Genomic DNA, 17,969 nt, shown 5'->3' on the forward strand with positions numbered 1-17,969 from the left:
TTTTCTAATATGTAGTCAAGTCAATCCTATTAAGAGCAGTACTGAATGCTTGTTAAGGTATCTTTCCTGGACTAGAAATTTCAACTTTTAAGATATAATTTAAGGTAAAATTAGCAAAACAAAAATGTTTAGGAAAAATATCAAGATTTTTGGAATAAAAGGAGAGCTCTCTATTTAGTATAGCTAAATAAAAATAAAATGACCCCTTGCATTTTTGATAACCATGTAAATCCCTAATACACCATACAAGACGTATAAAAGTGGTCAGTAAATGTTTCCATTGCAGCTCCATTTTCTGCCAGGCTCTCTTGCATAATGCACTCTAGCCACATTATAATATCACGGCTCCTCTGCTTTTCCATGCCTTAATGACTCTGTAAAATGCTCAGAGTTCCATGATTCCTCAGGCAGGATTCAGAGTCCCTTCTCTTATTCCAAAGTACCTCAGGAGCCTTCCTGTATCAAAGCTCTTCCTCCACTGTGAAAGCTGACCGACTCACCTATCTTCCTCAATGGACTGGGCCCCTTGAGAACCAGATGTGGGTTTCACTTATTTTGTAACCCCAACACTTATCATGGTATTTGGCACCTAACAAGCATTTGGTTAAATAATATTTGATTCCCATCCTCAAGAAGTTAAGGATGAAAGAGCAACTATTTTTTCAGGTGTACCTTCTCTGACAATTCCCTTTGCTTAAATTTGATGACATTCTGTGATCCCAACAGATTACCATTAAAAAAAAAAAAAAAGATGAGGGGGCACTAGCAAGAGAAAACCCAAGCTTCCTGGTACAAAATCCATTTTAATTCCTATACAACAGATGCTGGGTGATTTCCCAGGTCAGTGCCCGTAGGGAGCCTGGGTCTTCCTGTCTCACTCTCCTGGTACAAATCCCCTGTACTCGGACTGTCCAAAGCAATGCCTCCTCAGGTAAATTGGGCAATAGAACCTAGTGATGAAGTGTGGAGGCTCTGGAGTCAGACTGTGGGGGTTCAAATCCTACTTCTGCCACTTGCATTTGGAGAACCTTGGACTGATGAACCTCCTTCTTTCCTTGGTTACCTATGTGTAAAGTGAAAACAATAACAGTAACTATATGTTTGAATTGTTTGGGGGAATATGTCAGGTAACTCATGTGAAGCATAACACAACACCTGGTTCTACTTCCCACTCTTACTCTATTTCTTAACTTTGCAGAATCCCAGAGCTCCCACATCGGCAATTTTTCTACATAATAATTACCTCACAACCCTCTGCCCTTGTCACTGGTTTACTCTGTCCCTGGCCAACTGAATTAACCCCCTGGTTACTACTTCCACCCCATGAGATCCAAGAACAGAAATAAAACATGTTCCTTTGACTGACATGCGGGGGGTTGGGAGGTGAGAAGTGCACTTTGAGAATCACTGTGTTCACTAAATAATGATGTCATTTTTAGCTTGGAGAAATAAAAAACAGTTATGAGATGAATGCAGATGATATTAAAGATAATAATTATATTCAAATGCAAATAACATCTACTGAGAATAAGTTTTACATTAGGCACTGCACCAAGCTCTTCCATAAATCTTTTTTTTCCCATTTAATACTGAAACTAACATTCGAGGTAACCATTAGCCCAGAACTTTAAGTAGCTTGATTGAGATTGCACAACTAGAAAGTGACCGAGTGAAATCTGAATACAGATCTTCTGACGCTACACACAAAGGCTCTTTTCACTACACTATTGGTTTTATTTTTTTTTATGCCAAAGACAAGAATGAGTTAAATGTATATATTTTTCTTAATCAGGATCTGTAATGTGAAAGTGAACTTCGCTTAGCTCTCCAGTATGAATATTAAGGCTTGAAATTATGCCTACTCATTTACTTAAAAAGGTTCTTAGTGATACTTATCACGTCCAAGCGTGTTTCTAGATGCTGATGGGCAATGGAGACCTGGCCCTGGAACTTACCACCTAGTGAGAGAGATAGGATTAATCTGATAATCATAAAATGAACTCAGATGGAAGGTATATAGAAAGGCACCACAGGAAGTGTATACAAAAAGTGTCTGTACTTGAAGTAGACATCAAGAAGAGGGTAGAGTTAAGAGAGTAATATTAGGCAGGGGGAAGCATGTGCAAAGGCTCTGAGATAAGGAATAGGATGATATCCTGGAGGAACTGCCTTTATAGACAGAGCACAGAAGGCGAGGGGCACAAAAAACACTGGAGGAAAGGGAAAAGAGATCCTGGGGCCGTATCATGAGAACCTATAGATCACTGTAATGGGAAACCACTGAATTGGGCCCAGATTGTCAACAAAATAGAACTAATGACTTATCTACAAAGATATCCAAATGAATGACCATGTTGTAAGTGCAAGCTAGAACTTTCTTTAAAAAAAAATATATATATATATATGTTTAAAACTACTACAATGTTAACTTCCAAAGAATCAGGCAAATGTAGATTTTTGTAACAGACAAAAGAAAAATCACCAACAGCACATTTTAATACTTCAGACATAAACATAAAAAATCCTATTTATATATGCAGCCACAGATTAGAGGCTTTAAAAATTTTTGAATTATAATATTAAAATGATAAAGGATATTAGAAAACACTATTTTTAATACACTATTCCAAGCACATATAATCAAATGATCACATACTATATTATGTAAGTATGGTACTTATACATGATTTGCTTTTAGAGATAACTTACAAACTCCATTGAGAGTAAATGCTGCCTTATTTTCTTTTCCAATTACAAGTTATACAGAATTTAAATACCTTTTCTATATGCCAAGGAAATATCCTCTGAAAGTTTTCAACTGCCAATCACATTTTTACATAACTGGCTGTTTTAAGAATAGTCAAGAATATGTCAGAAATTATGTTGTTTTTCCATATACCTTAATATAAACTATAAATAATAATAATAATAATAATAATATATATTACCTTCTAGAAATCATATTAGAATAAACAACAACCAACTAAAATCATACAACTTTAAAAATGACTCCAAGAGAATCAAAATACTATATAGGCCAAAACTTTCCCTCTCTATTGGTTTGGATAGATAAGTATGAGCAAGCAATTAATCAAGAAAAAAAAGGGAGGGATGATGTATGCTGCTTTTTATTCTATTCTACTTAAACAAAGTACTTGGAGTACTAAAAGTATAAGAAAAGTTCCACTTATATTAGCTTATAGACTTCTCTCCATATTTCCTAGAATATTAAAAACCCAGCATTGGAAAGTCTGTTCATTTGTTCTTTGATAGCCATTCTACCTTTCTTCTTGAGTGACAGAAACAAAGTTTTAGTTGGGCATGTGTCTGCGTAGAAGAAAAATGTTTCCCAGACTCCTTTGTAGCTAACTGTGTAACTAAACTCTGGGAATAGAATATAAGTTACAGAGTTATGTGCAACTTTCCAACAATATCCTTAAAAGGAGCAAGGCTTCCCTTCTCTTCTCTTTTTTTCTTCCTGGCAGCTGGAAGGCAGCCCTGATGGCTGGAGCTAGCGTCCTCTAGACGCTGATGTAGGGAATGGAGGTCAAGCCCTGAACAGCAACAGTTTGAAAGGGGTGTGGGTCTGACACCGTGCAGTGCCCACTTCTAGACTCACCAGTGAGAAAATAAATCTCTGCCCTTTAGAATAACTATTATTTTAGGGTTTCCTTGCTCACAGTGGAACTTAATCCTAACTGATATATCTTCCAAGTCGTCCCCTATATCATTCCCTGGTACTCTATCAACAAGCTAGATTTCAGGCAGAAGATTATTCCTCTTCCTCAATAGTTTTAACAGTCCTCTACTGGCTACTGTAATACGTTTCTCCTCATTTAAATCCCCCCGCGTAACACCACAGCCTTATCCAATTACTCTACATTTCTAGCTCGATTTGCCTCATATCTGCTTGTCAGCTATAAAACTGCTTTGTACAAATAATTAAAAAATGAACTGCATACAGGGTATTTGAAATATATAGTATTTCAAGAAGGAAAAAATCAAGACAGAGAAGAACACAGTCAATGCCCAAACCCCTCCTATTCGTATGTCTTCTGCATATTTTTACATATTCCAGCATCCATCCATTCACTCATTCATTTAATATTTATTGCGTGTGTCCTCTGTACAAGACATTAACAAGATGTGCTGAATTAAAAATAAATCAAGAATACTATTCTCATGACATTATAAACATAATGAATAACAATATGGAGGCTTCCTTGCAAAGTAAAGATAGATTATTAATTCAGTTTCCAGCCCTTCTCTCCTCTCTGGAGTAGAGAAGGGCTGGAAGAGAGGAAATTCCAAGCTTCTAATTATAGCTCAATTTTTCTGGTGATCAGCCCCACCGAGGACCCCACCCAGAGTTGCCTCATTAGAACAAAAGATACTACTAGTGCTCTTATAACTTAGCAATTTACAAGGTTTTAGGAATCCTGTGTCAGGGTCATAGTCAAAGGCAAATATTAGAATAAGAGATGCTCCTAGTGTTCTTATCACTTAGGAAATTACAAGGGTTTTAGGAGATCTGTGCCAGGAATTGGCGGGCAGAGACCAATATATATTTTTTGTATTATGTCACGACAATATTGTGTATTAAAATATTCTGAGCAGTAAGAAAATGATTAAATTGATTCAATATTTAATTGAATATTGAATTGCCAGAGAATTAGGGCCATGGTTTACCTGCAAATTAATTTAAGGATTTTTACAGCTAACTTTTTTATGGCATGGGAAAAACCTAAGTAACTAACCTGGTTGACAATATTTTGTGCCATCAAAGTACAGAAAGTTAGGAATTGTGAGTATATCACCAATTGTATATGTCAGATAAATATATAAGAATAATCATGTAAACTATTTCATAGGAGTGTCTCAAAGTCAAGTTAAAACTTTCCATCTTGAACAAAGGAAAAATAATACACCAATTAATACATTTTTTTGCATATAGTTAACCTTTTCAGAGTGTTTACTATTTAAAAATCAACATATTAAATACTTTATATATTTTATGCCACTTAATCACCTGGAAAAACTTATGTGGTAGGTGGTACTATCCGCATTTTGAGGGAAAGAAATAATAAATCAGACAATTTTGTAATAAGTAATTTGCTCAAGGCTACACAGAGAGCAAGCTGTATGACAGGATTTTAACTCACATGTGATTCAAAGTTTTAACTTCTATGGTATAACTCAGGGTTGGCCAATTTTCTGGAAAGAACTAGACAGTACATATTTTAGGCTTTGTGGGCCACATAGTCTCTATTGCAACCAATCAACTGTGCTGTGTTGTTGTTTTTTTGTAGTTCAAAAGCACTAGAGACAATATGTAAATGAATGAGTGTGGCTATATTCCAATAAAACTTTATTTGCAGAAACATGCAGAAGTCCAAATCTGGCCCACAGGCTATCGTTTGCTGAATCTTCCAATAATTGATTAATTTTAAATAAGTTCACCCTGCACCAAAGGTCTGCTGGTTATAAAATGAAATGCTGCTACTTTCTCCCACTTGACCAAGAAACTATTTTGTGAATTGAACACGTTAGATGTATAAATCATATTCAAGATTTGTTCACAATGGATCGCTCAATTTTAAAAAAAGACTGAGAGCAGGAAAATAAACACGTATGCCTATTATTCTACTGCCTACCTCCCCCAATTATGTAAATTCTTCATAAGAACTCCTTTATGGTTATTGAAATCCCTTCTCCCCCCAAAATCCCAGTGTTCCAATGGGAGATTATGTTCGTCCCTTATATACCATCATTGTACTATGAAGCCCATAAAAAGAACTTCCTGAGTAATACATGTAGATGGTAGAATGATTTTGTCTTTTGTAAGCCCCTGTTCCAAGATAATGCCCACTTTATAAACTGCATAGATTTGGCCATTCCCTCATAAATATTCATTAGGTTACATGCTTAAGTGGCTTTTTCTACATCCGTTCAAAGAACATTTATTGAACATCTACAATGATCTAAGCTTTGGAGATAGGGGAGACTAATACCTAAACACCTAATCTCAATACCATAATCACATGGGAGGAGTGATTACTGACGCACAAACTAAAAGAAAGAAGAGCATAGCTCAACACAGTTCGATTCCCAGTCAGGGCACATGCTCAGGTTGCAGGCTCAATCCCCAGTAGGGGGCATGCAGGAGGCAGCTGATCAATGATTCTCTCTCATCACTAATGTTTTTATCCCTCTCTCCCTCTCCCTTTCTCTCTGAAATCAATAAAAATATACTTAAAAAAATAAAGAAGAGCACAGATATAGGATCAAAGTTATAGACTCCAGAGGGACTGAATAATGGGAAACTACGTTTGTACAATCTGTGAAAATACAGATGATCTATATGCCAAAATGACTCTACTTGAAGAACAATCAAAACAGAGCCTACACAACTTGAAAATTATTATACTGCATACATGTGCCTTGGTAATCAGTTAAATCCATTGTCTGTCATTTGAGGAACCAGAGCATTTTAACTTAATTTTGCACAGGATCAAGGAGATGTTTTCAGAGATTGCCACATGGCACAGATGAGAAGCATTAACCAATATAATTTTGTTTGTTATTAGACTATCACTATGAACACATTTTATCCGTGCAGGTATAATCAAAACATATCCAAGAAACACTTAGAGGGAAACACTTAGAGGGAAGCTAGAAAACTGTCCATTAGATATAAAATCTTTTTAACCTTTTCGACCTCGTGATCTTTTGCTTTATGAAGCTAAAAGGTGCTACCTTCTAATTCCCAACATGCTCTTTTAGCTTCTGAAATACTCAAGAGCAGATATTAAAAACCTGAAGCAGGTATAGGCAATATTGAGTCAAAACCCAAACTCAATTCAGAACATTTACCAAAATGCTAATACATTTCCATCTCACCTAGGATAAACATGACAATATTGAGTGATTCAAAATATAATTAAATTTTAAAATTCCAGCTAAACATCTACTTTACCTTAGATGCTTACCCATTCCCTTCTGGTTAACATCAGGGGACTTGCTATTTCTTCTCCAAATACAGAAATTTTTCAGTAATGGAAGAGAAATTTGTTTACGCCGAGAAGCCTGATTCATGCTGAGCTGTGTGTGATACACGGTGAGGTGTACCCTGAAGACTAATGGCACGCCTCCATTACTGTATTTTTCCCCAATTCAGCTTCATTAGGTTTGGGACTTTTGGAAAAAAAATTGGAACTTTCAATATTAAAATGTGGTTTGCTGAAAAATATAATGAACATTTTACAGTAATTGGCACTCCCTCTTTTTTTTTTTTTTTTTGAATTCTAATTCCATGTCTATTTGCCCAATTACTGAAAAGGAGGACAGTAATCAGTTTGCCTTTGCCAATGGAAAGAATTATTTGAGAAGATCCTTGAAAATATGCAAAGTTAAAACTAGTTAAAAGTGCAGGTTTTGGAGTCATCTAGACTTCATCTATAAAACAATGCAACTTAAAAAAACTTATAAAATTATATGCATTGAAAAAAATAATGTAGTAAAGCATGGAGCACAGTGCCTAGAACATAAGTACTCCAGAAAAGGAAAGAAATGAAACTATACATTTGATTTCAATGTCCAGAAATGTAGTCTCTATGGGTTAGTTACCATAAGCTTTCCATTTCAGAAAATAGCAAATTCTGAGGTTTTAGTGTTAGAATTCTTGCACCTCTAAAATCTGACCCTCCTTTGTTCATTTGCTTTGCTGCTAGTATCTTCCATGTATCCCTCCTGATACAGATGGTCTCTGTCCTGTCCCTCCCGCCCTCCCAGCTTGTAACATTTCTTTGCCTTTGAGTGGACTCCCAAGTCTGGAGCTGCCATACTCCTGCCAGTCCTACCAGCTTCTCAAGCTCAATCTTTTCTAGAGGGCCTTCCAGAACATTTGCACCTATACACATTTCCTCTCCTTAGGAGGATTAGAAACTTCTTGAGGGCAGAGATCACATTAATGTATTTCTCACCATAGGCTTAGGACTGTGTTAAGCTTCAAAAAATTTTAATGTTACATCACCAAGGTAACTGAGGTTATGTCATAACTCTACCAACCCATGTATGAACCATTTTAAGCTTTTTATAAAAAAAGTTTTACCACCTTTAAAATAGAAATAATAAGACTAACTGACCTGGGATAAATATATTCATAACATACAATATGAATTCTTTATACTCTGCAAGTATCCGAGAGTCTTGGCTTATTATAAATGTAATAAAAAGCCATAAATATATATATTTTAAAAATACAGAACTATATGACAGAAACATAAGAGTAATATTTATTACCTTACCTCCCCAGTGTATTCACCAAAAAAGAGATTTTTTAGAAGAAAATAACTTTAAATGCTACTTAAGTTTTGATACACTCCCTCCCTAATTCAAATTGCAATAATATCTTTGTTCAATATTAGATAAATTAAAATGAGTGTTTAACCTATATTCATATACACAAACTTAAAATATTTTAAAGTGGCATAATACCACTGATATCAAAGCAGCATAAAGCCATTTAAGTTTCTAAGTAGTACAAAAGAAAAAATAAATTCTCTGCAGACTGAGGCCTCCTTTTATTTGTCATCCTATGTATAACTTTTTGTAAAATATGCCAATAAGAGTTCTAACCAAACCTAATTTTTTAATTAATTCATGCAGGTGTGACTCTTAGCAAAAACTAGGCTTTTGTCAAATGTATTCATTAAAGATTAAATTTTTGAGCAATCTTCAAATAAACTGCTTTAATGTGAAAAATATATATATATGCCAAATGGAGACATGGACGAGAAAGGTGCTGTTAAAAGTAACTGAATGCAGAACAGTGACCATAATATAAAGACTATTGCAAAGCATTAAAATTCTTTCGAGTTAAATATGCATATATAAATAGAAACCTTTAATAAATGCTGTATATATTCGTTATGAAAATCATGAACAATTAATCCTGACCAGGAACACTGAAAAACTAATCTACATATAACATGTAAATACATGTTCACTTATGAGACACATTTATAGCTAATAACTTTTTTAAAAAAACGGACTTCATATATTATTTGAATAAAATGCAAAAGAGACAGAAATTCCTATTGACTAGATATACTCTTCCAATTCTGGAAAACCCACTCTAGAGAATGCTGAGGGTTCTACTGGGGTTTATGAAGCCTGGCCAGTGGCAACTTCAAGATGGTGAGACAAAGATTAAGGAAATTACCAGGGATGGCAGGTTATACCGAGATGACTGAGCACACCTGTATTTTTAATCTGAAAATTGATTTCAAAACCAAGAAACTTCTTAAAATAAAAGGAAAATGAACAAATTGCTCTAAGGAGTCTGAAGAAAAAAGCAGGTAGGGTCCACAAATATTCAGGATCATTCCTATAGTTGCCTTGTCAACACAAGTTTGAGTAGCCCTGAAAACATGACAGACAACTGAAAACACAATCCAACTACAGTGCAGAAAGAAACACAACATGGACAGTTGTCGCTACGGGGAATCTGTGACGCAACCATTTAAGACCTTTAACATTTCCTCTACATCAAAATCACAAAACTGGTATTATATAGCTCATAAGATCCTCAGAAATTATATTTTAGGCAAAAGAAAAGTTCTTGCTCAATTATTTTGACAGCATCGTGAGGAAAAAGGTTTGCTGGCTTAAATCGGGAATGCAGCATATATTCTGTTGTTGCAGTAGATATAACCTAATTTGCATGTGCACTGCTGAAAATAAAAAGATCAGCTATAGGGTGATGTCTAACTCTTTGAGTTTACAATTGCCTCCCTTAGGCAATCATTCTTAGGCAAGCAGACCCCTATTAGGTCTAAATATTCTGCATCTTACTTAAATTTTTTAAAAAAGCTCTGATGTTAACAAATTAATGTTTTTAAAGTCAGACAAAAACATATACGAAAGCAAGTAATTTATTGCATGAAATTATATTACCAATCTAGGGATGATTTCAAGAACCATATGTTAACAACGAAGTTCCTGACGATACTTGCAAGGGCTGAGCCCCCGCCCCTAATGAATTTGAACGTGTGGGTTTAGATGAATGGGACCTCAATCACAATTAGCAAATAAAATTTAAGGTGCTATTCTACAATTTAGGAAAAGCAGCCTTCGGTTTACTACTATGGTTCCTTAATGCTATTCTCTTTTCATCTACCACAAAACGCTGAATGGTCAGTATTTTTAAATGAATCAGCATAACCTTGTTCTAATGTAAATCAGCATCCCTTTTGACTACAGGCAAGGCACAAATAACAACAATAACAAATGTCCAGGAGAGCGACTTCTCAATCACCGTTCAGAAAGGAGAGGATCCAGCATGAACACAGTGCTAAGAATTCTGGCACGGAACCTACTAATATATTCTTGACAGTCTGATAAACTACTCTACTTTTCAAAAACACGATACAGACGATTCCAGCTGTAATACAGATGAATGGAAATTTTTAAAGGTTTGTTTCTAACATACAATCGGCTTGCACATGCATTATGCACCCTCACTCTCTCACTTGAGATAAATGCACTAGCTTATTATTGTTCAAACCTTTAAAATCACACAACACTGAAACAGCTTAAGATTGCATTCTGAAAGAACCACCGATCACAGAGGCACAGATATCTTACCTGGGAATCCCCCTTGGACCATGGCTGTACCAGTGTTCCCTTCAGGGTGTCTGCATTCCCGTTCAACATTCAATGCTGGAAGCAGCTCAAATCCTCACCAGACTCTGTCCTCTCTCTTCTGTCGACCTTGGGCCTATTCACACCCCCTCAGATTTTATTCTCCGTAAGGGCAAGTTGTCAGTCTATTTCTATCGTGAGGAGCAATCAATTAAGCTCATTTCCAGCTACCTCTCAAGTCACATCTGTCAGTAGGTAAAAGCTGCCTGGGAAAGTATGCCGGGAGAAGCAAAATCCCTGGTTTCCAACATCTGACCCTCAGATGCTTCCTGCTGCCGACTGTAGCACTCAGTTACCCTGCTAGCATCAGGATGACAGCTCTATCCCAGAGCAGGAGGCAAGATAAACACAACCATTTATTCTGTGGCCAGCTTCAATTAATATCATTGTAATGACCCAGTTTTCCTGCTGAGAAATAGTTCATCACATTAGTTGCATCTTTCTAATGCAGATTAAAAGGAAACTGTAGCCTGTCCGAAGTGAGTGGAACCGTCATCAACTTACTCTCTCCTTATTGCTCACAGCATTCAATCATTTTTATAACAAAGAAACTGGTGAACCACATTGAACGTGAGGCATCCCTAGCGAGATTCATTTGTGTCTCACTAACATTCTAAACGTGCAGAACAGATTCTATTTAAGCTGGCTGTCAAGTCTTCAAGTTAGCTTTTTTTCTTGTAGGGGGGACGGGCGGGGGGAGGATTATGAAAAAAATCACCAGGAGCTTCAGAGAAATCACTAAAGGAATAGTTGAGGTTTCTTCTGCATCTCCCAGTGGTCGGCAAACTCATTAGTCAACCAGAGCCAAATATCAACAGTACAATGATTGAAATTTCTTTTGAGAGCCAAATTTTTTACACTTACACTTCTAACGCCACTTCTTCAAAATAGACTCGCCCAGGCCGTGGTATTTTGTGGAAGAGCCACACTCAAGGGGCCAAAGAGCCGCATGTGGCTCGCGAGCCGCAGTTTGCCGACCACGGTCCTACTCTGTCCTACACCAGCACACCTGAATATATTTATATAACCAACTGCAATTACTTCAGCATTATCTTTCTATCAATTACCTCAGTATCTTCTGACCTTTCTTTGTCATATGTAGATTAGTCCTCTACCTGATCACTGATCATATATAAAAATGTCAAGAACACCTGAACATAATTTAAAAGCTGTTCAAAAGATCTTAATACAAATTTTGTTCATAGTTGCAATAAACATATATTTCAATTACATCAAGGACTGAAGCTTTGAAAGTTTTCATAATAAAAAACCCACTAAAATAAAATGATCACCTATTTCCAATGATAGGGCTACAGAAAGAATTCTACATATTTTACTTAATTATAAAGATGAAAAAAGATAATTAATTATAACAAACTGGGAAAAGAATTTACATAAAATTTAAAACTTAAATGTTAGTCTTTACTTCTTAACAATTCCCCTCCTATTTTGCATTGTCAGAAACAACAAAAGGAGAGAGCAAATAAATTCATATGTTTAGTAAAATAAACATGGAAATGTTGCTAGAAGCCACTAATGAATGCTTATTTGAGGTGGACATTCTTAACATTCTTTACATTTCAGTAATAATTGCTGTTGGTTGTAGTGACATCTATTGGCAAGGTAGAGATCAACTACAGTCTACAATGAAAATCACAAAACAAATAAAAATTTTAAACCCAAAATATTACTAGTTGCTCAATAAATCTTCAGCAAGCATGAGGTCTACTGCATGTTAAAAACTGTCAGGGGGCACAAAGCAAGCGCTGAAAGGAAGAGCCTCAATGTGGCCTGACCCCAAATGAGACCTGGATTGCAATCCTGACCTGAACAGTAACTGTTTTGTGACTTTGGGCGAATTAATTGCTCTGGGTTTTAGGATTCTTGACTGTAAAATTAGATAAGATGAACTTTATGGTTCTCAAATCCCATCACTATGAAGGAAGACACTGATTAAAATACTTTTATTCCCTTCTTTAACATTTAAATATTAGGAGGCAGAATAACAGCAATTAAATCATGTCATAAACTTTGTAGGACTGTTTGGCAAATTAGCACACAACAAAGTTACCTTTAAAAGCTATATTTTTAGTTTTAAAATTCTTTTTAGGTCGTGAATTTTCCTCAATAATTTCTCCCGTGTATTCTTCTTACATTGGGAGAAATCGGGGGATGGGGAGAGACAATTGTCAACACTGCAACACTGAAATTCAATGGGAAGGAGAAATTACAAAATCATATATAAATACTTGTATGATAATTCTAACTTTGGTCCAGAGAAAATAAAGAATAGAAAGGGAAAAATTACATAAAAATGAAATACTCCAAAATTTCTTTCTCTTCTAGTAATCACAATTTAAAGTGAAAGTGTAATAGTATTGCCATATGCAATGATGATCAGGGAGCAGTCCAATAGTAACAGTGTTAATAATATATTGTTACTACACGATAATATTAAACTTCAAAAAAGTGATTGCTGCCCTGGTCAGTGTGGCTCAGTTGGTTGGGCGTCATCCTGTGCTCCAAAAGTTTGCGAGTTCAATTCCTGGTTGGGTTCGACTTCTGGTAAGGGGCATGTAGGAGACAGCCAATAGATGTTCCGCTCTCACATCAATGTTTCTCTCTCTCTCAAAATCAATTAAAAAAAAAACCCAAAACTAACCCCCCCCCCCCACCAAACTGATTGCTAAAGTTTTAAATATTAAATTATAATAATTTTTAGATAAAAATTTAAAATATATTTATGCCAGAATTTCATTCTGTAATGGCAGTATTGGGTGAGCTGAAGACATTTTTATTACTATTAATAATAATAAAGAGTAGTAGCTAACATTTCAAGAGTATTTTCTATATGTCACTTCATATATAAGCATTTTATCTTTTCTAGTCTCTCATAACCAGCCAGTGAATGAGCACTATTAGTATCCCCATCTTACAAATGAGGAAACTAAAGGAAAAGAGACGCAACTTGTTTCAGGCCAAATGGCTAAAAGTGCTTAGAAATTCAGTGACTTAAGACTATATTATGTACTAAATACATATAGTATATATCACTATAATTGCTATTAGTGAAAAATGCTTCAGTAAACATCTTTGTAGATATATATACATATACATACACATGGACAATGAAATCCTTAGGCTGTTTCACTGGAAGTTGAATTATTCAGTCAAAGAATATGCACTTTTAAATTTTTTGTATATACCGCCAAATGGGTCTCCAGAAAGAGGTACCTGAATTCATATTCCTACCAACAGTATATAAGAGCTCTTATTTTTCTACGACCTTTCCAACAATGAGAAATATTAATTGTTAAAATCTTAATCTGATAGCCAAAAAATCTGATTTTTAAATTAATTTACATTTCTCTTATTAGTGAGGCTGAACAGACTCATTGTACTTGTTACCCATATCTGTTTCTTTGGCTATGCACAGTCTGATCTTTGCTTGTTTTTCTATTGTTATACATGTCTTTTTCTTCTGACTATAGTAATATTTATGTATATGTATAAACACAATATTTTTAATGTTTATATAAAAAAACATGATTATTTACTTTATAATAATATGAAAGGCCTTTCCCTGTACCAAAATTATCCTATCTAATAAAGAGGAAAAATGCTAATTGACCCTCACTCTGTCACAAAGATGGCTGCACCCAAAGCTGAGTCCAAGTTCCCTTAAGGCAGTGGTCGGCAAAATGTGGCTCGCGAGCCGTGGTTTGCCGCTCTGTTGACTAATGAGTTTGCCGACAAGTGACCTAGACTCTCCATTTCAATAATTACAGGCTGTTGTTGTTCCTTGTGATTAAGCTCCTATCCCAGTGGTTGGCAAACTCATTAGTCAACAGAGTGGCAAACCGTGGCTCCCGAGCCGCAGTTTGCTGACCACTGCCTTAAGGAGCCTTAATGAGCAATCAACAGAGACCTGAGGCTATGCCCTCCCCCGCCCCCATGGGGCTTGACAGGGGACCTCAGGCTGTGCCCCCACTCAGCGGGGCTTGACAAAGAACTCAGGCCTCACCCCCTGCCCCGGCGCCAGGCTGGAACCTCGCCCTGGCGCCAGGCCGGGGGACCTGAGGTCACGGACCCCGATCAGCGGGGCTTGATGGGGGACCTCAAGGTGCGTCCCCCACCCCAGCACCAGGCCGGAGGACCTCAGGCCTCACCCCCCGCCCCAGCACCAGGCCAGCTGAACTCAGGCTGCACCCCTCTGCCTGGCGAGGCTTGACAAGGGTGGAACTGGTCGGGTCTGGAACTAACCCAATTGGGGGGGGGGGGGGGGCGGCCGGGTCTGGGTCTCACGTGATTTTTGAGGCGCATGTGGGTGGGTGGGGACTTGACTCTCGGTCCCCCTTTTAATGTGCACGAATTCCGTGCACCAGGCCACTAGTATTTTAATAATCTTATAGCACATGATTCTTTTAGAATTAATATGTAATTTTGGTGAGAAGTGAAGATATCTACTTTTTTTCTCAAATAATTACATATTCCATCATTTACTGATTAATCTAAACTCTACTATTTTAAAAAAGAACATTTTTTAATGTTCTAAATTCTAAATAGACACCCCGGTCTATTTCTAGACAATGTTTAATGCAAAAACTAATTGATTTAATTACTGCAGTTTTAAACAATGTTTCTAATCACGAGGGTTACTGGTACTCTGGGCAGGATAAGTCTTCATTGTATGGGACTATCCTATACAATACAGTGCAGTAGGCACCCCAATTAATAAATGACAGTAGAAACCCCCATCCATTTAGACCAGGAGACACCTGGCAATATGTAGAGACATTCTTGGCTGTCACCACTGAGGTGGGAAAGAGCGTAGTAGTAGTACCCAGTAGGTAGAGACCTTGGATGCTGTTAAACATCCTTCCATGTAAAGGACAAGTTCCTTCCCACACCTGCCAAAGAATTATCTGGTAAAAATGGCAACAGTGCCACAGTTGAGAAAAGCTGATTTAGACGATCTGAAACACTTCGAAGTCATTTCTAAAAGCTCCAAATTGAGTCTGAAAACCACCACTCTAGAATATGTTCAGATACTAGGGCACACTTTCCAAAGCTGTCTAGCATTTCATTTCCAAATCAATTTTCAATGAAATTGTCATATATTTTTAAAAGCCTATACACACTTCAGATTTGGATTCAAATTACCTTAAACTTATAGACTAATTTAGAAATAATTAAAATCTAAAAAATACTGAGTATTCCAAACAGGAAAATAATATATCTCTACTTCCCCCCTTCTCCCACCCCCCAAATCTTCTTTAATAAAGTTCCATAGTTTTCTTTAAAAAAGAAATTATAGGGATTGTTAACCTGTGGCCCATGAATTCTTAAATGAGCTTCAAGATTACCATTAAATAGGCAAAAGGATACCTATTTCTATTTACAATGGTGTGTGTGTGTGTGTGTGTGTGTGTGTGTGTGTGTGTGAATGCACATGGGTGACAATGTTTCCATGTATCTGCAGACATTTTTCCGGGAGTGGATTTATAGCTTTCATCACATTGTCAAAGAGTGAATGACTAACATAATTATGGATCACTGCATTTACATTTCTAATTGTATTATTCCTAGATATTTTATAGTTTTTCTTATTGCTATTAGGAAATTGTTATCATATTTCTTAAGTTGATAATACTGACTAGAAAATTTTTTCATATGTGCAATTCGCATATAGCCTTACTTATTATTGACAAAGATTTTAAATTTTTGAGACTGACAACTGTACCATTTGTGAATTATTAGGTCTTTCCAGATGTAAGAAATCAGAATGGTGGGGGACAGCAATTAGTGTATTATCATACTGCAGGTTGCAACCCAATGGCTGGTCAAGAAAGAGTTGCATTTTGTCAAGTATATAATTGTCTAACTGCTGTGCTATACACCTGAAACTAATCCTATCTAATAAAAGAGTAATATGCAGATTGACCATCAGTCCAACACACAATATGGCTGCCCCATGTGGGCAGCAGGGGAGGGCAGTTGGGAGGCACCAGGCCTGCAAGGAAGGGCAGTTGGAGGCAATCAACCCTGCAGGGGATGGCAGTTAGGGGTGACCAGGCTGGCAGAGGAGGGAAGTTGGGGGCAAACAGGCTGGCAGGGGAGCAGTTAGACATCAATCAGGCTGGCATGGGAGTGGTTAGGGGGTGATCAGGCTGGCAGGCAGAAGCGATTTAGGGGCAATCAGGAAGGCCAGGCAGGTGAGCAGTTGGGAGCCAGCAGACCTGGATTGTGAGGGGGATGTCCTAAACGGGATCGGGCCTAAACGGGCAGTCGGACACCCCTTGAGGGGTCCCAGATTGGAGAGGGTGCAGGCTGGGCTGAGGGACACCCCCCTCCTTGCACGAATTTCGTGCACTGGGCCTCTAGTACAAAATAATATTAAATGCAAACTGTAACTAAAAATTAAATGAAATAAATTTTATTTTTCTTTTTGCTGGTCTGATTGGGTGTGTTCTGCTCCCTTGTCTTCCAAGTCATTGATTCAGTCCTCTGTTTCATCCAACCCACTGTTTATTCCTTCAAGTGTATTCTTCAATTCAGATATTGTATTCTTCATTTCTGACTGGTTCTTTTTTATGTTCTCTTCATGTAGTTCTCACTAAGTTCCCTGTAGTTCTCACTAAGTCCTTGAGCATTCTTATAACCATTTTTTTGCACTCTATATCTGGTAAATTGCTTGCCTCCATTTCATTAGCTCTTTTTCTGGAGATTTCTCCTGTTCTTCCATTTGGGGCATGCTTCATTGTCTCCCCATTTTGGCTGCCTCTTTTGTGTTTGTTTGTTTCTATATATTAGGTAGATCTGCCATATCTCCCAGTTTTGGTAAGCTGGCCTTATGCAGTAGGTGTCTTGTGGGATTCAGTGGCACAGTCTCCTTGATCACCTGAGCTGGGTGCCCTAGGAATGTCCCTTGTGTGGGTTATGAGTTTCCTCCTGTTGTAACTTGAGTCTTGATTGCTATTGGTCCATCTGTGCGTGGGGCTGACTCTCAGGTCTGGCCTCAACCATAGTGCACAAGCTGCAATGTAGGTGCTGACCACATGAAGTGGAGTTCACTTCAAGAAGGTCTGGTGCCTGCTGAGATGACCCTTTAAATATGCCACTTGTGAAGCTAATTGGATTCTGCTCTGATGTTGTCTGAACAACTGGGTGTGTTAGTTCTGGGGCCTCTTGGGAGGGACTCTGGTGCAGGTCAATGTCAGACTCTGACTGTGACTGGTCCTGGGCAACCTGTTTGGAGCTACAAA

The 17,969-nt window shown here is 37.2% G+C and overlaps 1 protein-coding gene across 5 annotated transcripts in view; it reads right to left on the reverse strand.

Annotated features, from left to right (window-relative positions):
* PATJ (PATJ crumbs cell polarity complex component) overlaps window positions 1-17,969 on the reverse strand; it is a 313,058-nt gene that overhangs the window by 143,407 nt on the left and 151,682 nt on the right. The window contains exon 28 of one of the 5 annotated variants that reach the window (XM_079776632.1): window positions 12,088-12,345. The exons of the other annotated variants lie outside the window; for them this stretch is intronic. Within the exon in view, the coding sequence (XP_079632758.1) occupies window positions 12,335-12,345 (11 nt within the window). The 3' untranslated portion in view covers window positions 12,088-12,334. Of the gene's footprint in view, window positions 1-12,087; window positions 12,346-17,969 lie in introns of those variants that run through there. 5 annotated transcript variants of the gene reach the window in all.

This window comes from Cnephaeus nilssonii (genome assembly GCF_951640355.1).
Source record: "Cnephaeus nilssonii genome assembly, chromosome: 7".
Lineage (NCBI taxonomy): Eukaryota > Metazoa > Chordata > Mammalia > Chiroptera > Vespertilionidae > Cnephaeus > Cnephaeus nilssonii.